The following is a 25,133-nucleotide window of genomic DNA, read 5'->3' on the forward strand; positions in this document are numbered from 1 at the left end:
ATTGCTGTCATTCCAGAGTTTTGCACAGCTCACCCATTCACACAACCTGTAGGATGCAAGTGGGGAGTCTGCTCAGACATCCAACTTTCATTTAATGAACATTATTCACCCCCTTACAAGGTTCAACAGTGGTGTTTAAGGACAGGACTCTTGAGCTAGCCCACCTGGCTTTGAATACCTATTTTCCAGTTGTTGGACCTTGGGTGAGTTGCTCAAACTCTTTGTGCCTCAGTTTCCTCATTTGTAAAATGGAGATGACAAAATGGAGATGATTGTAACTTCCAGTGCAAAGCAGCTACACTCCCACGGTTCCTAAAGAAGAAAGGAAGTGGTGAAACTGGTGTGGGGGCATTTCCGAGCTCAAGGTGACCCACATGGCTTTATGTGATGGCAGATTGGGAGGCAGCAGCTCCTCAAACCCAGTCCTTGAATGAAAGCTGCAGATACCTAACCTTGCCCATTCTCTAGGCAAGGCTGTGCTTGTCTTATGGGAGACTGTGCTTTTCCTACACAGACTGATGAATGGTGGAGGACCCACCTGAATCAGCTCCCAGAAGAGTAAGTCAAGAATACAGAGCTGTTGAGAAAGCCTCAACTAAACCTTATTGAGTTTCTCCTTGTATTTCAGCATTTCGGGAACCATTCCCTAGGCATGTGTTTACCCTTGACATTTCTAAAATCAAACCCCACATCTCACAGGCATAGTTCAGAGATGGAAAAGGTAAGATTGATATCCCTGTCTAAAATACTATGCCAGCCAGGTTTCCCAGAAACCACTTGATTTCAGGTTCTTTTAGTAAATGAGCTGAATGGACCAAAAAAGTAGGTAAACAGAAACATACTTCTAATTCAGGAAGACCGTGTGTCTTCATGGCCCCCTCCAGACTCATGCAAGGCCCAAGAAGAGGCTGGTTTTCTTAGCTATTCAACCACAAGCCAGTTTATGGTTCTGTCTCTTGTCCTTTTACCTTAGTATGGAAAGACTACATCTGCTGGTGGCAATGAATGTGCTGATCTAGAGGGAAGGGACTCAATGTTTTGGTGCTGGATGAATTGGAGTAGAGGCCAGATGCCTACTTGATGGGCTTCTTGGCAATCTGATGGGAATTCTCAGCATCATCATGTCCCCTTGCTCCTCTCTTTCCTGGAGTCCTGAATGAAGTCACACCTCCCAGACCCAGGATGGAGTGTCCACCTCCTCCCTGTGTTGTATCTTGAGGTTTGACATCATTGAGTCAGGACCAGGTTCTGGGTGAAGCCTTACAGTGGTAACCCCACTGTCACCCCCAAATTGGTGGCATCCACATGCCTGATGGTTCTTACCTTAGTTTCTGCCCAGTTATCTTGCCTAGGGCCAAATTCTTCTAGTCCAGGGACTTTGTCCTGAGTCCTAGCTCAGGGTTTAGAAACGAAGCCTTTCCCTACTAGCCTCTCTTCTTGGGGGTGGATCCAGCTCACCGTGGCTTGTCTGCTTACTGGTGTCTCTGCTGATACTGGCTGTGGCTTTGAGATGGGCCTTATGCTCTGGGGTAGACCAAAGCTTGATGATCCACATCAAGTTTTCTGTTTTTTAGATACTGTGCCTTTACAGCCTATCTACCTTTTGGAGACTAGCCTTTTTGCTAGCTTTGTTTGCCAAGCCTCGACCTACCTGAGCTCAGCTCCCCACCTGCATCTGGTGGTTCCAAGTCTCAGCAGGCATAAAGCTTTACTTTGTTTAAATGTCCTCAGTCTGCTGGACTGAACAACCCATGGGGCTTTCCTGACCTGGGATTCTCTGAGTCTATGAAGATTGTAACAGCCTCTGGCATTGGTAGAGGGCTTTACAGTATGCTGAGGCTTTTTGCACGTCATCTTCACATTCCATTGGGGCCTTGCACGAATTTGGAGTGGGGATACTTCTTTAATGTGTATATAGTTTCCTAGAGCAAACAGCATCCCAAATGTGATTCAAAGTTCAAGGTTTAGCTGAACCTCAATTCCCTCTCTGCTTTGTGCCTCAAGAGAAGACAGCTTTACTTCTAACATTAGGGTCCCACTTGAGATACCTCAGATAGGTGTTTTTTGAGGGTATATCTCCTGTGGATTTGTTACCTGGGGCTAAGTTTCTTTTAAATGGGATGGTGTTCAGAGTCAACTGTTTAGAGAATGACTGGGATTTTGTAATTTTCGTTCAATTACTCAAACCTTGTACCTCCAACATAGTGCTTATCAGAATAGCTTAGTGCTTATAAACATGGACTCTGGGCTCAGAAAAACTCAGGTACCTGTGGCATAGGCAATTCCATTTCACGTTTCCTTTTGGTAATGGAACACAGGAATAATCCATTCCCTAACTTCCCCTGCAGTGAAGTGGGACAGAAAGATAATGTATGCCTGGTAACTAAAACCTTTTAAGTGATTCTCGTTTCTTTCCCTTTTTTCTCCTCGGTTGGCTGGATAGAGACGGCCAAGAAGAGAACTCCAATGCAGAAGGAGGTTAGGTCCCCCAAAAATTGCATGGGAGACCCGTTGACACATATCCAATAGAACATGAGCAAGAAATACGTCTTTTATTGTGTTTTAGCCACTAAGATTGAGAGTTATTTGTTATGGCAGTTGGCCTTTATTGAATAATACAGTTATGAGGCTAGTTCTACAACTAACTACATGACCTTGGCCAAATCCTTGCATTTTTCTGGGCCTTCTCATCTGTATGAAATTTTCCTGGCAGTCCTGTGGTCATAAGCACGTAGGTGTCTTCCAGGAAACAGTGTGCTTGCCCACAGTAACTCACTTACCCATTGCCTTTCTCGTTGTTCCTCCAATGTACTGGACGTGATCTGGGCTTTTGTACTTGCTGTTACTTTTTCTTATGAAACTTTTCTCTCAGGTCTTATGGATCACCTCTTTCTCATTATTTAGGGCCAATCTTTGACATCACATCTTCAAAAAAGCCTTCCCTGGTGACTCAGTTAAATCAGCATCCCTGTCCTCCCATTCTTTATCCCAAGTGGCCAACTTAATTTTCTTTGTTGCCTCTACTTCTGTCTGAAAGCAGATTATTTATGTATTGGTTAATAAGAATATTATATATTATTCCCCAACCAGAATGTTAGCTCTATAAGGGAAACACTTTTGCTAGGATTTCCCTGGAGCATAGGACAGTCATAGGAACATTGTAGGTGCTCAGCGAATACTGATGAATGTAAAGGTCAAATGCTGTTAGGATTACAGGAGGTCATTATGTAAAAAATTTGGCACTTGACCTGGTACATGGCAAGTGCTCAAAAATAGCAGATGGTGGTGAGTATCTGATTGTATGGAATTTCTGTTCACTTCATATGTCCCTATTTTCCACCTAGTTGTAAGTCTCTCAAACTTTCAAAGTCAGAAACTAGATCTCATTTATCTTTGCTTCCCAATGAACCTTGTACACAAGAGGTGACCAATAAATATTTGTGAAGAGAACAGTTGAAGAGAACCTCAAATTGTGTCCTTGATCTGGTACATTCAAAGACCAACGAAACCATCCTTGTTCTAAAAAAAAGTAAACCTTTTTATTAGTATATTTATTTTATATATAAAAGAAATACAAAAAAAAGAAACACAAAGAAAATGCTTTTATGGCAAATCAGATTTGTCGGTGCCTTCAGCTTGGGCTCCAGGCTCCGTGCCACTGGGTGACAACAAAGTCCGCCGGTTATAATGACCCTTGATGATTCCCGTGTTGTTGTTCTCATTGAGTAGCTGCTTCTGCCTTTGCCTATTGAGGGACTGGACAAGTCCCAGGACAACCGCAGCCAGGGAGTACTGCCCAGGCAGTCTTCTTGGGGGCAAGATGAATGGGTTGGGTTGGACTCTTCCCAGGAGAAAGTACGTTTTGATTTTTCCTTCCTGTTCACTGATGCCCTTCACATAGATCTCCCCTCGGTAATCAAAGGCAAAGCCCTGGTCCTTCAGGATGAGATAGGTCTCCTCTGGGACTTGGATCCGGCCACTAACCCCTGTGCTGTCCATTCGGCTTGCCAGGTTCACAGTTTTGCCCCAAATGTCATACTGTGGTTTCTTAGCGCCGATAACGCCAGCTACCACTGAGCCATGGCTGATGCCTAGGGGGTGAACCAAAGGAGCAAGAAGTCAGAGGCAGAAGAGGTACACTGGGGGTGTCAGAGGGAGAAGAGGGTCATTGGGGTGTCTAGACCCCTCCCTGGGATAGTGATCACTATGTGTGAGGTCTCTGTGGATGAACGGGAGGGTCCAGATCCTGCCCCCAGTCACTTATTAGATTACTTATTAGATTACCTATTTGGACCTCACTTTTCTCATCAATAGACTGGAAATAATTAAAGGAAGATTTAGTGAGATAATATAAATAAAACCACTGTGGCATAGTGCCTGGCAATCAGTGAGTGTTCAATTGAATGTAATTATTATTTTCATATGAACACTGACTTGTCTCAGTCCGTGGGATGATCAGAGCATGGACCAGAAGTAAGGACCCTGGGATCTCCTGCTTCTACTGACACAGTGCTCTGAGAGCCTGGACAGACCTTTTTCCTCTCTGTTTTAGCCCAGGTCCTCAGTATCATTCCCTTGGTCCATGGCGATGGCTTTCTAACTGTCCTCCCTGTCTCCTCTGTTGCCCCCTTGAGCTCATCCTCCATACTGCTGCAGGAGTGGGAGGGCGCTTTCTGATCAAGTTGCACATCTGATCAAGTTATGACTCACTTAAATATCTTCCAGGGCTCCTTTCACTTACAGGATAAAGCCAATGATCCTTAGAATCACAATCAAGAACTTCTCTCATATGGCTTTTGCCTGATTTTCCAGCCTCATTTATCCCACTCTCTTCTTCACTGCTGCATTATAGCCACACTGAACTGCTGGAGTTTTCCTAACCTTCCAGCCAGTTACCCACCTTTGTGCCTTCGTCCTGACTTTCTCCCTGCTTGGGCTATTACTTCCTCACACTTCCACAGTTTATTGGTAAATACTTTTAAAGACAGTTTCAGTGCCTCCTTTGCTAGGAAACACAGAATTCTAGAAATGGTAGCATTTCACCAAACATGTTAGTGGGCATGTATGTCTCCAATAGACAGAATTATTTCATTCTACAAACATTGACTAGGCACTTGCTAGGAGCCAGGTACAGTCCTAGGCATTGGGGATATGGTGGGAAAGGAAAGAAATACAGCCCTGGTCCCCATGGAATTTACCTTCTACTGGGGAGAGATAGAAAATAATTTTACAAATGTAATGTAATATTAATGAGTGATTAGGACTACAAAGAAAAATCCATGTGGGTAAAACAATGGAGAAAGATGGAAGAGAGTATATTTTGGAGTAAGGGAGTTAGCAAAGACCTTGTTGAGCAGAGATTTGAAGAAAGTGGTGGGAATAGCCATGCAGGTATCTGGGTAAGATTATTCCAAGCCAAGGCAAAAGCAAGACACACATACACACTGATATAATTGACTGGAAATTTGAAAATCTCACTCTATAGAGTACATGGGAATCACAATGATAGTTAGCTCTTTAAAATTTGCAGAGAACTTTGACAGCCAATATCCCATTTGATTCTCGTATTATTATTGTGAGGGAGGCAGAGGAGGTAATAATTTAACACTCAGCTTACATAGGAGGAAACGGAGACACAGAAGGTTTAAATGATTCACCCAAAGTCATACAGCTGGTTACAGCAGACCGAAAACACAAATTGAGATGCTTAATTCAGTTGGGAAGTTAATTTTCCAACGTCTGAGATCAGTGAAACTATACTAGGAGTATAATATGTCATGACAAGGGTTGACCCTGATTTGGCAACATCTTCAGAATTTACTTAGAATGTCTCTGTTCAGCATTATGGTTCCCTTTTTATTCCTGGTTCAATTGTGTAGTCAACAATTTCAGAAATGACATTGATAAGATTGATGGAAGCTGTGGGAACAAGCCTTGAACATCCCACCCATAGATCAAAAACATAAAATATAAGCCCTTTAATGCAAAGAACAAAGACATATGGCATTCCTTAGATGACAAGTCAGGTATTGGTATTTCTTGACCTCTTTTTCTCGAAAGCTGCTAAGGTAGAAGCAGATAAAGTAAAATGGCATATCAGCCAGAAGATGTCTACAATGTGAGGACTGTAGCAAAAGTTATTTTAAACTGCACTCTGGCAGCCAAAATGTCATTGTCTCAGAGTTAGGAAATGCTGGAGCTGCTGCTGGTGTGACTGTTTGGCTGTGTGATCTTAGGCTAGTTACTCCCTTTTTCTACACCCATGTTTACTCATCTACAAAATGAGAATGTGGACTAGACGGGGGGTTTTCAGACTGCATTTTGGGAGATCATTGAGGCTCAGTAGAGATGTGGAAGGAATGGCAAATTATAAAGGATTATTATTGATTGCAGTGATTATTGTTATGTTGTTGCTTTGCACAATGGTGTTTTTAAGCCCAAAGAAAGGGCGAGCTTTGTAGCTGAGTAAAGCCTGTCCCTGGAAATATATTATCTGCCATCCCCAGGAGTAGAATCCTGCTTTTGTCTGAAGGAATTATCCTGAAGACCCTGAGAGGAATACAATGACCACAAGCATTGAGCTACCCAGGAGTCAGAATTAAATGACTAATTAGTCAGCTACATCTCTATGCATGACCTTGCATGGGCAGGCAAGTTGGAAGAGAGTTTCACAATAGTCTAGCATTTGCCAAAGGCTGGCTGCTTTGTATTTCTGCACAGAAGCCAGTATCCTACTCTTGTTTCCAGCATCTCCACTGAGAGGAAACTAAGAAAAGACCTGAGCTGACCCTGTCCCTATCCTTGGCAGGGTCATGCTAGGTCTATTGCATTCTGCAGGAAAAAGCTTCCTTGAATTGGTGCCCAAGGTAGGGGAGGGTCTGTCGGAGCAAGGTCAGCTGGCTCTATCAGGCCCCACCTGCAGCTGCTACTCACCAATCCGGAGTTCAAAATTGTTGAATGAATGCTTGTTGATCTCCTGTATGCTTTCTGTCAGGGCGAGTGAGAAGTCAGCCAGAGCACACAAATGTCCCCACTTGTCTTCACATTGCTGAAGCAAACATGAGGAGAATTCATTTAATGTGGAATGTGGGGAACATTAACATTTATGCAGCAGGGGGCTTTATGTCCTAACCCAACCCTACCTGCACATCCCTTAAAGGAAATAATCATGTGGGTGAATCCCTCTATTCTCAAGTCACCGGTATCTCAGAACATGGGAAGACATGATATTTGCTTGCAAGAGTGTAGTATATGTGGGTCATTGTGTTCCTTCGTCCACATCTACACCTGTCTGTTCAGGTTGATGTAGCATCAATTCCTGAGTGTATGCTCACTGGCGTGTGTGTGAATGGGTGTGAGTGTATGTGTGTATGTGAGTGTGTGTTGGGGGGGTGTGTGGGTATGTGTATGTGCTCTGTGTATGTGTAGCCTTTCCAATCTAAGAACTATTTCCTTTGAATTGCTCACAGTGCGTGTTTAAGGGATACATTTGCTTACAAAACTCCTCAAGGAAGTGCTGCATAAGCCTCTGGGCCTCTCTGAACCTCAGTTTTCAAATCTATAAAATGGGGATAAGCATACTTGCCCTTCCTACTTCGTAGGTATTGAATGACATTTTTTATATGAGAGAACTTTGTGCCCCTGTAGAACAGAGGTTAGCAAATAGTTTCAATAAAGGCCAGATAGCCACTATTTTAAGCTTTGTGAACCATATGGTCTTTGTTGTGACCCTCAACATTGCCATTTTAGCTTGAAAGGAGCAATAGGCAAAATAGAAATGAATGGGCATGACTGTGTTCCAATGAAGTTTTATTTATAAAAACAGGGTGGGCCAGATTTGACCTGTGGGCTGTAGTTTTCTGATCCCTGCTGCACACATACCAAATAATAACCAGCCTGAGTTTCGTCCCAGATAGTCACTCTTGAAGTATTTTGTTGTTTTTAGTTGGAAAAAAGCATAGGAAGGATTGGAAGAAATTGATGAGAATTCCATTTCCCCAAGTATCTGGACTCATATTCATTTAACACTAACTGAGGACTTTACTAGATGCAAGGCTTTGCTTGGGGAGCATGACATTATCTAAGATAATTCATCCGTTAACCCTGGAAGGTAGACAGTGTTGCTATTTAACACCAGTGCCTGGAACACAGTCAACACTCCAAAAAGCAGCAGCTATTATTATTATTATGTAAGACTTTTGAAAGACAAAATAAAGATAAGAAAAAAGAGGCAACTATTAGGGTTTTAGTAAGATCCACAATGAAATCACAATAGGGTATTTCTTGGCTCTTGATTTTGTTCAAGGGAACAATGAGGTTCAGAACAAAGCCTAGAAGTTTCTCAAAAAAGCAGCATGGCTTCATCTGGTAGACTCTACTTACCTTGGGGGCAAATCCACATCACATAACTATTACAATCCAGTCCATTAGATTTTCTCCCTATCTTTCCCCAAGGATCTTGGCGACAGAGGCTTCACCACCGTCAGTGACATGACAACAGCAAGACCCCTGCATTGCGTTGTGGCTGAGTCCAAAGAGTCTTTTACCTGTTTTTCAGGTGACAGGCCTGACACGGCCATGTAGGTGCTGCCAATGGTCTTAATCTTTTCAATGTCTTGAAATCGGTCTTCACCAAGCAACTGAAAGAGAGCCAGGCAATGGTGTTAGCCCTGGTGTTTATTCTTCCAGCAGCCTGGGGCTCCTGAAAACAGACCCCTGGCTCACAATGAGCTACCTCTGATGGTTCATCATCCTCAAGTTATCTGCTTTTCTCTCTGAGAATCATGCTTTCAGCCAGTCACATGTATTTGATGAGCACTTGCTAAGGGTCAGGAGTGGAGATGGGCGTAGCCTGGTACTTAAGAGGTAGGTCTGCCCCTTCACATGTAAGTCAGATCCTGTCTCTGCTCTGTGCAAAACCCTGCTATGGCTTCTTGTTTTACTCAAGGTCAAAGCCAGTCTTCACTGTGACTTGCAAGACTTGCCAAGACCTGTCCCCTCTCTTTTTGTCTCCCTCTCTCACTCTGCTCCAGCTGCACTGATCTCCTTTGCCCCTTGCCACACTGACCTGAGAACAAGCCAAGCCTGCTTCAGCCTCAGGACTTCTGCACCTGTTGTTCTCTTGCTGGGCTACTCTTCCCTCCGACAACTGCATGGCTTACTCCCTCACCTCCTACAGGTCTTTCTTCAAATCCCATCTTTGCAGTGCAGTCTTATTGACCACCATATTTAAAATTGAATACAGCATCCCATCCCCACATACATATTCTTTCTTCCTTCCCCACATACATATCCTTATCTTCCTTCCCTGTTTTACTTTCTCTCCTTAGCACTTATCCCTGATATTGCTTATTTATTGTCCTCTTCCTCATGGGAATGTAATATTCCTGGAGCACATATTTTCCCCTGTTGTGTTTACTACTCGGCACCTAGACAGAGTGTAGAGACGAATGAATGAGTGAATGATTAAATGAAAGAATGTGTACAATCCTGGGACATTTCCTCTACCTTTACCTGCGGTTTGGGTTTTAATGCTAAGAGAGGGAAACCTTGGTGTCTTATTAGCAATGGTGGTAGGCAGAATAATGCTTCCTGAACCTAGGCCCCAGAGATGCCCATGTCTTAATTCCTGGAACCTGTGCATATGTCACTTTACATGGCAAAAAGGACTTTGCAGGTGTGATAAGGCAAAGGATCTTGAGGTGGGGAGGTTTCCTGGATTATCTGGATGGGCTCGATCTAATCACAAGGTCATTACAAGTGAAAGAGGGAGGCAGGACAATCAGAGAAGGAGTTGTTATGGTGGAAGAAGAAGTCTGAGTGACCTGATTGCTTGCTTTGCAGATGGAGGGAGAAGGCAATGAATCAACGAATGCAGGTAGTCTCTAGAAGCAAGAAAAGGCAAAGAAACAGATTCTCCCCTAGAGCTTCTGGAAGGAGCACAGCCCTGTAAGATTCATTTTGGATTTCTGACCTCCAAACAGTAAGATTATAGATTTCTGTTGTTTCAAGCCACTAAATTTGTAGTCATTTGTTATAGCAGCAGTAGCAAACTAATACAATAACTATTCATTGAGTTCTTATATGTTGGATAAACAAGATAGATGAGCTCTACCAACCCAAGTAGGGAGGTCAGATGTTAAAAATAAATACACAAAACATGCCCTAGTTCAATTTTAATAGAGTTTATGTTGAAAACATACAAGGTAGACGGATGAGGAGATCAGGCCATTTTGATCTAATCTGGAGGATCTTGGAAGGGATCCCTCAGCAAGTGATTTCCAGCTTCAGTTCTAAAGGGTGAGAAGGGGTTTTTCTAGCAGTTGAGTGAATGAATTTGTGTGTGTTGGGGAAGCTGGGGTCATGGGAAGGGGAACATCCAGAAATAGGGGTCAGCATAGATGAGGTCTGGAGGTTGGGGAGAATGTACAGGAGGTCCAAAGAGTGAAGAAGAGGCCAGTTTGGCCACGGTGTGGTAAGCCAGGCTTTAAGCTGAAGGAAAGGAAATTCCTTTGAATTTCCCCAAAGTAATCTCTCGATGATATAGTTTCCAGATCTATAGTACTCAGTTTACACGTTCACGCCCTTTCCCAAATTCTTGGGAATGGCATGGGCCAACGACTAGAACATGGTTCTGTGTGGTTCAGCACAGCTGGGTTGGGACTCCTCTGCTTTTACACTATATAGTTTTTGGCTTCAAAGTCAAAACTAAACAGGAATAAATCCTGTTCTCATGAAGCTTATACTCTATTGTGGGTGAAGAACAATTAAAAAGAAATTTTATAGCAGGCTGTATGCCGATGGGAAAGATCTAGCAGAGAGGGTGATGGATAGAGTCAGGGACAAAGGGAGAATAGCTGCAGCAGCATGCCTAGGTGACAAGGGATGGGACCTATGCATGCCTGTGGGGCTCGGCCCTCATCAGGAGCCCTGAGAGTTCCTCCCCATTCCTGGAGAGAAGGCACATATGTGCACACAGGAGCAGGTGCAGGTAGGTGGAGCAGGCTGGAGAAGTGCCTGGAGAAGACAGGAAAAGTGTGCTGACCTCTGGTTTAAGAAATTGCTTTTGACATACTGATTTAAAGGCAGGAACTAGCTCTAGCCTTCCTCTTACATGTTGTCTGCCTAGGGGCTATGGCGTAGGTATTTCTCTGTTTCAAGGAGAAAGTACCTGAGACTTAGTGATGGAGCTGGCTCACCTCCAAGGCTGCCCAGGACACAGCTTTAACCTCATGTCTGGAGTGAGCCTTTGGCAGGAGATTATAGTGCACACCTGCTTCTCCAGGCACTTCTACAGCTCACTCCACTTACCTGCACCTGTGTGCACACATGTGCCTCTCTCCAGGTGTGGGGAGAAACTCTCAGTGCTCCTGCTGAGGGCCGAGCCCCACAGGTATTCACAGGCTCCATCCCTTGTAGGCATGCAACTCCAGCATTCTCCTTTGTCCCTGACTCCATCCATCTCACCCTCTCTGCTAGATCTTTCCCATTGGCATACAGCCTACTATGAAATTTCTTATCCTACAGAAGTCTTTCTTGACATCACTTTCCTTTCTACTTGTCTCCTGTACAACTTCTGAAAAGAGTTGTCCAGACTGATTGCTTCCAATTTCCTCCTCCTCATTTTTTCCTAAGCCCAGTCCTGCCATGCCACTGAAACTGCTCCTGTCCAGGTCCCAGAGGCCCTCCATGTCCCATGCTGCTTGCTGTCCTCAGCCTCACTTCTCTTGGGCTACCAGTAGCACTGGAGTGCAGTGATGAGATCTTGGCTCACTGCAACCTCCACTTTCGGGGTTCAAGTGGTTCTCCTGCCTCAGCCTCCTGAGTAACTGGGATCATGGGATCACAGGTGCCCACCACCACGCCTGGCTCAGTTTTTGTATTTTTAGTAGAGATCAGGTTTCACTATGTTGACTGGGCCGGTCTCGAACTCCTGACCTTGTGATCCGCCCGCCTCGGCCTTCCAAAGTGCTGGGATTACAGGTGTGAGCCACCGCGGCCGGCCTCTATTGTTTTAAGACACCAAATGTGTGGTACTTTGTTACAGCCACACTAGAACAAATACACATAATAATAAAATGAACATTTAATGATCATAATTATGTGCCAAGTGTATTAGTATGCTCAAGCAGCCATAATCAAAACAACTTAAACAACAGAAACTCATTTCTCACAGCACATGAATTTTGGGGAGAAGATACTATTCAGTCCATCGCATCAAATACAGTCTTAAGTGCTTTTTAATATTTGCATTTAACTTACAATGACCCTACTGTATCTCATTTTGTAGATGGGAAAACTGAGGTGCATAGAGGGATTAAATAACTTGCTTAGGGACACAGAGTGAGAAAATGGCTAAATTACATACATTTAAAGCCCTTGCAGGTAACCATTAGATTAAAAATTCCAGGCTAGGGATGGTGGCTCACACCTGGAATCACAGCACTTTGGGAGGCTGAGGCAGGCAGATCACCTGAGGTCAGGAGTTCGAGACCAACCTGGCCTATGTGGTGAAACCCCCATCTCTACTAAAAATAAAAACTCCACAGTAGCTCATATTTTTAAAAACATTCAAAGCATAAATTAAACATTTTAAAGAGATTAAAAAGTAGACTGGAAGAGGGGATGTCCACATATACTATGGCACAGAACTAGGGGCTCTGCCTCCAGTGATCATCTGTTTCTCTGAGTGGCACTTTGAGCTTAATACTCTCAGATCCATTTTGCAGATGAATCAGCAGAGGCTCCATGTGGTAAAATAATGTGTCCCAAGGTCCCAGGGTGAGAGAGGGGAGACAGGACCACATATAATTTTCAGGGCTCAGTGCAAAATGAAAATGTGGAACACCTTTTTCAAAAATTAAGATGTCCATGAGAGCAACAGCAGAACATTAAAACAAATGTGGGTCCCTTTTGTGACTGCACAGGCTGCACGCTTGTGAAGCTGGCCCTGAGTGGGAGAGCTAGGATCAAACTCAAACCTCACTGATTCCTAAGTCTAAACTTTGTCTTCTTATTCCCACTCTTAGCAGACATTTAGATGCAATTTCTGATTCTCTTGCCTTTGCCTCCATTAAAGATTGTAATATCCTCAGGGTCTCATGTCATCCTGGGGTGGACAGACAGGCAGACGGAGCGGAAAATGGGTTCTCCACAGACTCTCTTGTTTCAGGCATTGTCTTAAAATTAATCAGGGGCTAAGAAACTTGGAAAATTCCTCCTTGAGAGAAACTCTTCTGGGAACATGGAGAACACAGGAAGGTGCTTTGCTTTGGGGTGTGTGTGTGTGTGTGTGTGTGTGTGTGTGTGTGTGTAGCCTGATTTACAGCAGGGGCAGCCTTTGTTTATTATTTTTGTTTCTTGAACTAAAGTGAAGACCCTCTTCTGCTCTCACAGAGATTCTGCCAGTTGTGCCCAGGGTATACAGGTCTTTAGCCTTGGATCATGACTGATCTTTGCTTTCAGACACTAACCAAACATATTTGGTGTTTTGGCAGCCCTTCAGCTGCTAATGTTTCAGCTTTAAAATCCTGGAACATCTTCAATTGCTCACCTCCCTCCCTCTGCCTCCCTGTAACTACTTTCCCCCAGCTTTCTGCCGGCGGTGGACTGATCTGATATGGTCCTGTGGAGAGCAGGTACTTTTCCTTCTCTTCTCTTCAGAACCACTTGGCCAAGAGCCAGCTTCAGGCTCTGGTAAGCCTCCCTCTCAGAAGATAATTTGGAGGCAGAAAGGAACTTCATTATCTCATTTAATATCCACGCAGCAGATTTATTTACTCTATAGCTAAAAGTGTCTGCAGGCATAGCATGGTCCCTGATCAGCCCATTTGTTCACTAGAGCAAATGGAGAAGTTAGATGTGAGAGGGCTCTTCAACCCTTTGTTGAGGTAGGAGCGGTGGGGTGAGGAGCCCTTGAGTTGGGTTATTGCAAACACAGTCTTGGAGACTGTGATCTGTGAAAAGTTCAGCTTTTCTCTGAACCAGGAAAGAATTTTGCATGATCTCAGATTCCTGTGGTAATTATATCAGCGAGAAGAGAAGCATCAGTATTAAAGTGAACAGCAGGCGTCTGGCTGGAACTCAGCCAGGCAGAATCTAGAGGGCCTCTCTTGATATAAAAAAAAAAAAAAAAAAAAAAAAAAAAAAAAAAAAAAAAAAAAAAAAAGAAAAAGCCATGCCTGAGTGACCCAAGGACCCACACAGGCAAGGCTGAGAGTGTTTGGGCTGGCAATTCAGGCTGCGTTTTTATTTTTCCTGTTGACTATATTCTCCCCTACCTTCCCCCCGCCCTACCTTTCTCTTCCACCTCCTCCCCTTTCCTCCTCTTTTCACCCTTCTTCTCTTTATCGCTGCCTCTTTTCTCTCTCCTGTCTCCCCTCCTCCTCATGTACTTCTCTTCCTCCTCCTCTTAATCATACTTTTCCTCCTGGTCGAACGCCCATGTTGTAAAGAACCCAGCCTCCTAGATCGATCCCCTTTTCTCCAACTTCCCTCTGCAAACACCAATTTCAACCACTAGGGGCACTGCCCTCTTTCTCTGCTTTCCAAGTCTAGAGTGTCTACAATTTGGTTCACCCAGATGCAAATGTAATTCAAAAATACTTTATTCGTTACAAGTTTAAAATATGAGAAGGAGCACTTTTGGAAGATGAGTTACTATAAAGCAAGCTTGTCCAACCTGTGGTCCACTGGCCACCTGTGGCCCAGGGCAGCTTTGAATGTGGCCCAACACAAATTTGTAAACTGTCTTAAAACATTATGAGGTTTTTTTGTGGCGAATTTTTAAAAATCCATCAGCTATCCTGAGTGTTAGTGTACTTTAGATGTAGCCCAAGACAATTCTTCTTTCAATGTGGCCCAAGGAAGCCAAAACACTGGACACCCCTGCTGTAAAGTTCAAAATACAACAAAGCCTGACGTCTTAACCTTTAGTCAGATATTTTTAATAGGGTAATTAAAAAAAATTGGAAGTATGTTTTGAATTGCGTTAACCTATCTTCACCTTACTATCTGCCAGCTTGTTTCTGTCCTCCCATTAATGAATTAATTCCTTTAGCAAGTACTTAGCAAGTATCTGCCATGTTCATCTCTTATGTGCTAGACACAGAGTTGGGCCCTGGACACATAACAAGATACAAGAATATGGTTTCTATCTTAGTAAGCCTATGGCCTAACACAGAGGATAGGAGGTAAAGGTGCTATTGTCACAAAATTGCCTTCCCTTCCCCACCTTACAAGGCCCTCTATACTAGTACACTTACCAGTGACTTCTTGTGTTAGGGCAACTCATAGTCACCCTGCCTCCCACTGGATGGTGAAGCCTTGGGAGGCAAGAAGCGATCATGTCTTATCCATCTTGACCCCCCACAACCATCCCAGGGCAACTACGATAACCGTATTTGGGGTTATGACTTCAAAATCATTACCATGAAATGCCACGTAAGTGAGAAACAGTGCAACACAAATGATTACAAATCAAAGCAGTATGGGAGACTGGCATTCAAATCTTGGCTTTGCCACTTAGTGGTATGTGACCCTGGTCACTTTTGGTGTTTCTAAGTCTCAGCTTTGCTTATTTTTAAAATGAAGGCTAATAATTCCTAGCCTAAGGGTTTGTGTGAGAGGTAAATAGCTATTAAATGATATATATTGAAAATGCTTTGCATTTCTGGCAACACTTGTAAAAACCTATAGAGATTAGTAACATGGGCTGGCTTCTACCCTAGAACTAAGTGGCTAGTGGATGGTAAACAGGGTGGTACTGACGGGTTTCAACCTCTATGATAGGAAGTTTCTCAGAGTATAAGTTTTTCACTAAAAAAGGAGTGACAACATTTACCTGGATAGAGGCCTTCAAAAGTAGAAGTAATGTTTGAATTTACTGTTAAATGAATGTTAACTTTTCAGCTGGTCATGGAGTCAAGGGAGAGAGAATGGGGTAAGGGCGAGGATGGCGTGGCCTCCACGCAGAAAGCACAGTGAGTGAGAGCCAAGTAGGCTTTTAGGCTTGTAAGTAGTCAGGTGGTGCTGGCCAGGTGGCATGCAGTGAGAGGTAAGGCTGGGGAGGAGGCAGGGACAGTAAGTGCAAGGCCCCCAGTGACCTGCTAGAGTTGACGAAGGGGAGCCACGGAAGGGTTTAGGCTTCCAAGGGATGTGACAAAATAGTCCTGCCTTTGGTGGTTGCTAATGGTGAGATGCAGGCAGGGAGAGCAGATAGGAGTTGACTGCCGTTGTCTAGGAGAGAAATGATATGGCCTGAAGCAAGATAAAAGCAGCATTGATGGTGAGAAAAAGGCAGGTGTGAGAGCTATTAAGAAAGTTGATGAGATGTCTGTACACCCACGTTCATCTCAGCATGTTCACAACAGGCAAACTATGGAATCAGCCTAAACGTCCATTGAGAAATGAATGGATACACACACATGCGCATGCACACACACACACACACCGCACACATACACATACACACACACACAGTGGAATACTATTCAAGCACAAAAAGAAGGAAGACCTCTCATTTGCAACAACATGGATGGGCCTGGAGGATACGATGCTAAATGAAATACGCCAGGTACAGAAAAACAAATACATATGATATCACTTATACGTGGAATCTAAAAACATCAAACTCAGAAGCAAAGAGTGGAATGGTGGTTATCAGAACCTGGGGGGTGGGGTGGGAACAGGGAGATATTAGTTAAAGGGTATAAAGTTTTAGTTAGACAAGAGGAATATGTTCTGGAGATCTATTGCATAGCATAGTGACTATAGTTCATGATAATGTATTGCATACTTGAAAACTGCCAAGAGAGTAGATCTTAAATATTTTTGTCACAAAAAAGTGGTAAGGCATGAGGTGATGGATATGTTAATTAGCTTAATGTAATCATTCCACAATGTACACATATATCAAAACATCACATTTTGCACCATAAATATCTACAATGGAAAGAAAGACTTCACTGGACTCAGTAGCTGGATCAAACATAGGGATGGAGGGAGAGGATGCTATTTAGAGTGATACAGTAGTTACTCTTGTTTCCCACCCTAAGCCCTTTGTGGGGCCATCCTCCAAAATGTCATGAGTGCTGGCTACTTACAATGCATTGCCATACCTTTTTTTGGATAATTTGCCGGGCTTCATGAGAACTCCCTTGCTAGAAAGGCCTGGGAGGCTAGGTACCTCTACCAGGGCAGCCCATGACCAACAATGACTGACCAATACAGGTATCCAAAAGCCTGGCCCCCTGCCTCAGTGTGAGACAGTTGTACCATTTATGTCCCTGAGTTCCCTCTGGGGTTAGGCAGGGATTTGGCTTCTTCCATAGCATTTTCTCAATGAATCACTTGCTTCCCATCTCAGGCTTAAGTAACTGGATGGACACTGGTGTCCTTCAAGATGGGGAATGGGGGAGGAGAAGGCCCACTTGTGTCAAGTTTATGAATGGAACTGAAGTACAGCATGAGTATTTCCCCTCACAGAATGTGTTCACTAGACCATTGGAGCCTGGAAGAAGAAACTCCTATCTGTAGTATGTTTATAATTGCAATTAGTTCTCTGACCAAGTGCAAATGGACAATTTTATCTTTGACACTTTGAGAAGATGGAGCAATGCCTGCATCAGCGTCCAGCCTCTGTGGTGTCAGTGCCTGAGTAGTATTGGCCTCATACAGGCTTCTAGTCAAGTCCTGCCTTTTGCCATCTGCCAGCTGTGCGACACTGGGTTACGTTACTTAGCCTCCCTGAGCCTTATGTTCCTGATCCCCCAAATAGAGAAACAATAGCATTTAACTCAGGTGATACTTGTGATAATTAAATCAGATAATGCATGTTTGTGTTATAATGCAGGCTGGAACTCCATAAGTGCAAAAAAATATATAAGTAATTCCTACAATGAATAACACAATGCTTTGGCAATGATGCCCGTTTGTGATTGTAAATGTCCCCAGCTTAGATTTACCTCATCGAAGTCAGCAATGATCTCATTCAGCAAGCGCAGGCATTCCACTCCCTGGTTATTCATTTCAGTCTGAGAGTAGAAGTCCGCAAATCCTGGGATGGAGGCAAACATCACCCCGACAGCATCATAGGATTGAGAATACAGCTCCTGGACAGAGACACACAGAGGGCACCAGAATTTGTCATCAGAGGTTTGGTTCTGCAATGATGCTTCCTGTGCACACGTGTGTACACAGGGGCACAGGCACCCACCCACAGACAGAGAGAAAATGAGGCTTGGATATTGTTATGTCAACACTGTGTGTCTTAGTCCATGTGGGCTGCTATAACAAAATACCTCAGACTGAGTGGCTTATAAACAACAGAAATTTATTTCTCACAGTTCTGGAGGCTGAGAAGTCCAAGGTCAAGGTACTGGCAGATTTGATGTCTGGTGAGGACCCACTTTCTGGTTCAGAGATGGTGATTTCTCACTGTGTCCTCAAGTGGTGGAAGAAGCAAGGCAAGTCTTTGGGGCCTTTTAAAATAAGGGCACTAATCCCATCCATGAGGGTTTTCACCTTCATGATCTAATCACCTCCCAAAGTTCCCACCTCCTAATACCATCACTTTGTGAGTTAGGGTTTCAACATACGGATTCTGGAGGATCATGAATATTCAGTCCATTGCACCACAACCACAGCATCATCACCATATGGAAAGTGATGACTGAAAATTCATAGTCTCTAGTCTCAGCTGGGCCCTGAGTTCTGACTGCAAGTTCATTCATTCTTGGTCAGCTTCCTTTTCTTTTCTCCTCAATGGCTAGTCCAAACCCTCAGATCTCCGCTTAACCCTCTACTCTGTTTCTCTCAGTGGATGATCTTACCTTTCTACTTCATTGAGAACATGGTGGTGGCTCTTCGTGGTGACTTACCTCTGTTCCAATCCTCATAGACTTGTCTGTTATTCATTTTCTTCTCTTTCACTTCAACTCCAGGTGATGATGTGTCTGTCTTTCCTTCTCTTGCTGAAGGTCAATACTTATACCTGATCATTTTATAACTTCTTCAGCAACTTACTTTTTCAGTGATCCTTTTCTTTCTCACTTTTTTCTCCTGGTCTCCTCTCCCTGCTCCTCCTCATCCTCTAAGAGTATCTTCTAAGAAAAAGAACAAAGTGGCCTAGATCCTGCAGACACTTGTGGCTATCAACCAGTTTCTCTCCTCCTTGTTTCCAAACTTCTCAAACTAGTTACCTTCACTGCCTATTCCCATACTCTTCATACAGCTGGAATGAAATGAACTAAGAACAGTCTAGCCTGCCAGTCAAAGTGGAAAAATCAATGTACACATGTAACTTTACATCCTACTGGATACCTGAAGATTGGTGTTTTTGTTGATCACCCCAAGATCTTGATTCTCTTGACTTTTTATGCTTTAATGATGTCCTTTGCTTTTCTCATACCTGGCCCCTTTGAGAATGCCCCCCCCCCCGCCTTTTTTTGCTTCTCTTCCGCCTTACATGTTGGTGATTGCTATGGTTCTGTCCTTGGCCAACTGAATTGTTCAATTTTACAGACTTGCCTGGTCCATCTCTTTCAGTCCCAGCCTTTTCAATACCCATGTGCTGACGGTTTCTAAATTCCTACGTCAAGGTCAGTTATCCTTCCTGGGCTTCAAGCTTCCATGTCTCATCCTTGGTTGCCCTCACCCTCCTCCAATCACAAATTCCATAAACCTAGTGCATCTTCTCTCCAACTCAGCCTGTGTCTGCTGCATTGCTCTCTAATTCACTTGGTGGCACCAGCATTGCCAAATCATCAAAATGAGACACGTTTAGAATCATCCTGACTCCTTCCCCATTGTATCCATCTTCAATAAATCATCAAGTTCTGCTGGGTTTGATTTTGTCTTCTAAACATGTTTTCTCCTACCATTGGGTGTGTGTTTTTAAAAATCAGGCTCTTCCCATTTTCCTTCTTGATCGCTAAAATGAGAGCCTCCTACTAGGTTTCCTGACTCCAGTCTTGTTCCATTCAAAGGCATCCTTCACACAGCAGCCAGAGTGATCTATTAAAGATACACTATTGACCATGCCTCTCCCTATCTTAAATCCCTCCAATGCCTCACCATTGCCCCCAGGATAAAGCTCGCACACTGAAGCATGACATATATGCATGCCCCTGCCTCCACCTATCACTTCAGCTTTATTGTCTGCAACTCCGCAGTTGGATATGTGCTCCAGAACACAGAAGCATTTGTACTTCTGTGTGCATGTGGTGTGTGATGCTGTAGGTGCTCTGTCTGCATCCTCTTACCCAGGGTTCAAGTGTCAGCCCTTGTGTTTCTTCGCCACTAGATGGTGTTTTTCTCTGGCCACTAGAGGGCACTCTGCCCATGTGAAACGCAGACTTGGGCGGTGCCAGGAAATTAACACCCCACGGAAGCAGCACTTGACCAATGCCAATGGGAACTGCTAGTGAGTCCCGGCTCCCTCGCCCCTTGGGCCTGATAATTTTAAGGCATGCTCTCACACCATTTCCCTGAATTTCCCAGTGGAATTAAGCTCCAGTCGCGCTCCAGTCGCCCACGGAGGTAACTAATCGGATGGTGCATCATTTATCGGTTGCCTTCCTTCTCATTTTCCAATCTGCTTGTGTTTACTGGGACCACCGCTGAGTAAATTACTTGCATTCAAATCCTTGTCTCAAGGTTTGCTTTTGGAAGAACCCAAACAAAGACACAAACCCTGTTCTATTTCACACTCAAATGCTTTTATTCCTGCCGTCTGTCCCTGGGTGGGAAATGTTCTTCCTTCCCTGCAGTTGGCTTCCTTTACCAGGCTAGCTCTTGTTTTCTGCCTCCACTAACCATTTAGAGACTACGACTTCCATAAGTCAGAGAGGAGGTTCATAGGCTGCACTTGCTCCTTTGCAGTGACCTCAACAATTCTACAGTATAACCCTTGCCACCTGCATTACTGTCTTAACATCCATTTTTTCCTTTAAGTGTAGATTCCATGAGGGGAAAAACCACATGCCATTCATCTTCTTGCACTCCAATTATGTATCATGTGATTTGTAGTTTTTAGATGCCTACAATATAATACACACCCTAGACAGTCTGGTCCAAGGTAAATACTCAAAACTGTTGGTTGATTAATGACTTCCTGACCTTCATAGGAAACATGAAACCTTACAAATTGCTTTCATATGAATTCAACGATTTAATCCTTGCAATAATTCTATGAAGTCATACGATAATTATTCCCACTTTACAGATACAGGAAATGAGACAGAGAGGAGTTAAGTCATTGTTTTGGATCACACAGCTGGTAGTGGAAGAGAGGATCAGAGGACTCCTAAGGCCTTTCCCTGCTCTACACATGTGAGTGTGCCTCCTCCACACGGCATGCCCTAGGTCAGAGGAAGATGGTGTCACTGATTCATCATCAATTGTTCTTGAACTTGAAGTGTGGATTAATCGAAACTAATGCCTTCTTTAGTCCTTATCCAAAAGAGCACAGGCAGCTGATGTGCTAGGTAGGGCTGGGTGGGTGGAAGAAGTGCAGATAGCAGTCAAGGAGCAGAGCAAAGGTAAATGGCTTTCAAAGGTGATTTCTGTTTACCTTGGCTTTGAACAATGTGGTGATGCCATGAAGAAACCTGACTCTGCAGTAGGAGTCAGAGATCCTGCTTAAGTAAATGTGCATCCTCCTAATGACTGTGGTTTGGTGGGAAAGTCTGTTTATTACCTATAGTATTCGTTTGTTAGGGCTGTTGTAATAAAGGACCACAGACTCAGTGGCTTAAACAACAGATGTTAGTTTCCTCACAATTGCAGAGGCTGGAAGTCTAAGTTCAAGGTGTTGGCAGGTTGGTGTTGTCAGAGGGCTTTTCCCACGGTTGCAAACACGGTCTTCCCTATGTCTTCACATGGTCTTCCCTTAGGTTCTAGTCTCCTCTTTCTATTAGGGTACCAGTCATATTGGGTTAGGTCCCCCAAGGACCTCAGTTTAACTTAATTACCTCTTTAAAGATGCTGTCTCTAAATACAGTTACATTTTGAGATCCTTGGGGTTAGGACTTCAACATATAAATTTTGGGGAGACATAATTCAGCCCATTATGCCTATATTTTTATTTTCTGCTTAAAAATAGAGAAAAAAGAGAAGACCCTACCCTCTAAAATTCATTGCGTAATTACGCAGTCCAGATCCCCTCCCACTTTGGTTTATGCCCTGTGATGTAAATGCCTCCGTGGTATAAAATGACCAGCAGCCAGGGATGTCTTAGCAATTGTTTGTCTCCCTGAATATTCTAATGAATGCCAGCTCCTCTAACACTCTTTTGTTTTTGTTTTTTGAGACAGAGTCTCACTCTATTGCCCAGGCTGGAGTGCAGTGACGGGATCTTGGCTCACTGCAACCTCTGTCTCCTGGGTTCAAGTGATTCTCATGTCTCAGCTCCCTGAGTAGCTGGGGTTACAGGCGCCTGCCACCATACCTGGCTAATTTTTGTATTTTCAGTGGAGATGGGGTTTCAGCACCTTGGCCAGGCTGGTCTTGAACTCCTGGCCTCAAGCGATCTACCCACCTAGGCCTCCCAAAGTGCTGGGATTATAGGCGTGAGCCACTGCGCCCAGCCTCATGCCCTTTTCCTTAGTTTTATTTCTCAGTCTTTCCATCATTTGAAATATTCTGATGTCTTAAATAATAAAATTGTGATAATAATATTAGCTACTTTCTTGAGCACTTACTTTGTGCCAAGCACAATGCAAAAGACTGCACATACATCATCTCATTTAATGTTCACCACATCCCCATGAGACAGATACAAGTAAGACCCTTATTTCATCTATGGGGAAACTGAAGGATGCGGAGATTAAATACTTTACCCAAGCCCCATAGTTGTTATGACGTAGAGCTGGAATTTGTACCTAGACAGTCTGACAACAGCCCATGCTACTGCTAATAATAACTATAATTATAGCAACAACAACAGCAATAAAATAATAATGACAAGCAGGAATAAGTGTCATGGGAATTAGAAACTGGTTTAGGTTTGTCCGTCTGACTGGATGGTCATTTCACAGTGGAGGGGTAAGAAAGAGCTTGAAGAAATATGGCCTGAGTTCAGATCTTGATTCTTTGGTATCCTACTGGAGGTTGGAGAAGTGGGAATAGGGTGGACTGGGACTCACCCCTCCTTTCCATAAGATGCTAACTGATGGAGAGAGTGGCTACAGGGGGGGCCTGACAGTCAGTTGAAGACCAACCCCCTCAACACAGGCTCTCAGGTAAGGATGGATTGGACAATGTGTCTTGGATCTGAGGCACAAATGGGAAACTTTAGCTCCTTCCTGTGAGACAGAGTGAGACTGAGTACATGTATCTACTCAGTGGCTGGCAGGGAGCCTGGAGAATGGTGGGTCTTTACCTTCGTGGGGGGCAGAAAGGGAAACCTGTGTTACGTGGCTTGCCATATGTGAGGAGAAGGTGGGTTCACCTTGGGCACAAACAAGTCCCTGAGGAGACAAGACAGACTGAGGTCTTTGTGGGTCTTTAGCACCCGGGTCCCACGATTGTCTTGAGGTCCGGTGACCCTGGGTTTCCCCAGTCTCATGGGTTAAAGCACCATAAGAGAGGGAGAGACTCCCTCCCTGGCATTTCCCCACAGGGTGGACGGTGTTACAGGGACTTCCTCCTCGGCTGGTGAAGGTAGGAACGTGGGAAGAGAGGAGCGCTCGACCCCCACAGCTGTGGGCACATGACTCTGGGCAAGTGAGGTGACTCTTCTGGCAACCGGTCCCTCAGCTGTCAATGACAGTGCCAGCTCGTGCTCTGCTTTTGCCTCTGGTGGTGCTGAGATGGTGCACTCCAGTTGTCTGCCTGCTCCTCTGCGCCACGCCTGGCAGTGGCTGCTCACACTGGTTCTAGTAACTGCTTTTTCTCCTAGTCCCTTTCAGTCTGGGAGTCACCATAGCTTTCCACAATTGCTGAGCACGGTGGAATTTTCATCTCCTCCTCATTCTTGTTGCTTCAATTAGAGACCCAGCAGAAAAGAAGGGGCACATTCAGATCAAGACGATTCGGGAAGGGTTGACTGATAAAGGGATTAATTAGAAAGATGAGGGCAGGAAGTAGGGAAACCCTAAGAAATCTCCCAGAAACCCAAGGCTAGTGGCAGGAAAGCAGTCATCCCTCTAGGCTCAAAGGGATGAGAAGAGCCCAAAAGGAATGAGTTGGTTTGACATTGGAGGTGTAGCACAGCAGTGGCCTTGGGAGGAGATATTAATTTCTGTGAAGTGACATAGCCAGCCTCAGGCAATCGCATGGGAATAAATATCTTGACTTCACATTTGTCACTTCTCTTCATCTCTTACCCAGTGCCAGCCATTGATGACCCCTCACCTTGGTGCCTGAGGGCCAAGCAGGTCACAGATGTAACTGATGTAGATTAGCCTTCTCACCTGTGCCTGTCCAGAAAGCACAGGGAGAAGAGGTGGAGGGATTTTGAAGGGTACATGGAGGAGCTCTGGCCAACCTACAAACACCTTCTGAGACAGTCCCTTCACTCATCTCACTCCAGTCAACCGCCTTGAGTGTGCCATCTGTTTCTTGCTATTTTGGGCTTCAAGAAGATAAAAACACTTTGAAAACTGGGGAGGGATTGATGAATATAGGCTAACACGGTGAAATCCCGTCTCTACTAAAATACAAAAAAAATTAGCCAGGTGCGGTGGCGGGCACCTGTAGTCCCAGCTACTCGGGAGGCTGAGGACAGAGAATGGTGCGAACCCGGGAGGCGGAGCTTGCAGTGAGCCGAGATGGTGCCACTGCACTCCGGCCTGGGCCACAGAGTGAAGAGTCTGCCTCAAAAAAAAAAAAAAAAAAAAAAGAAAAAAGAAAAGCTATTATTGGTTTATTGTTATCTTCCTCTGGTTGGTTGAAGGTATAGGTTTGGACTTAGTAGATGATTTTGAGCATGCGCATGCACTCCGTCGCACATCCGCATATGTCAGTAGGAAGACTGATGTCCTGTCTGCCTGGGGAACTATATTCCGGTCCTTCACCTGCTCAGGCAATTCCAAGTCCTGCGTTGCTTATACCAAGTTAAGCCACCTCTCAGCATGGGAGAAACTATGTCTGAGACTTGCAAACCTTATTAGTATCCTTTCATGTCATTCAGG

The 25,133-nt window shown here is 44.3% G+C and overlaps 1 protein-coding gene across 2 annotated transcripts in view; it reads right to left on the reverse strand.

Moving 5' to 3' along the window:
* Positions 1-3,514: 3,514 nt before the first annotated feature.
* The window catches only part of ADCY8 (adenylate cyclase 8), a 263,858-nt gene continuing 242,239 nt past the window's right edge, over positions 3,515-25,133 (reverse strand). Inside the window, exons 15-18 of one of the 2 annotated variants that reach the window (XM_008001549.3) lie at positions 17,964-18,110; positions 8,547-8,639; positions 6,934-7,048; positions 3,515-4,091 (exon numbers count right to left, since the gene is read on the reverse strand). In XM_008001549.3, the coding sequence (XP_007999740.1) occupies positions 3,604-4,091; positions 6,934-7,048; positions 8,547-8,639; positions 17,964-18,110 (843 nt within the window). In that variant the 3' untranslated portion in view covers positions 3,515-3,603. The remainder of the gene's footprint in view (positions 4,092-6,933; positions 7,049-8,546; positions 8,640-17,963; positions 18,111-25,133) is intronic. The other variant, XM_008001550.3, reaches the window with a different exon arrangement.

The sequence above is a fragment of the Chlorocebus sabaeus genome, chromosome 8 (assembly GCF_047675955.1).
Source record: "Chlorocebus sabaeus isolate Y175 chromosome 8, mChlSab1.0.hap1, whole genome shotgun sequence".
Classification (NCBI taxonomy): Eukaryota; Metazoa; Chordata; class Mammalia; order Primates; family Cercopithecidae; genus Chlorocebus; species Chlorocebus sabaeus.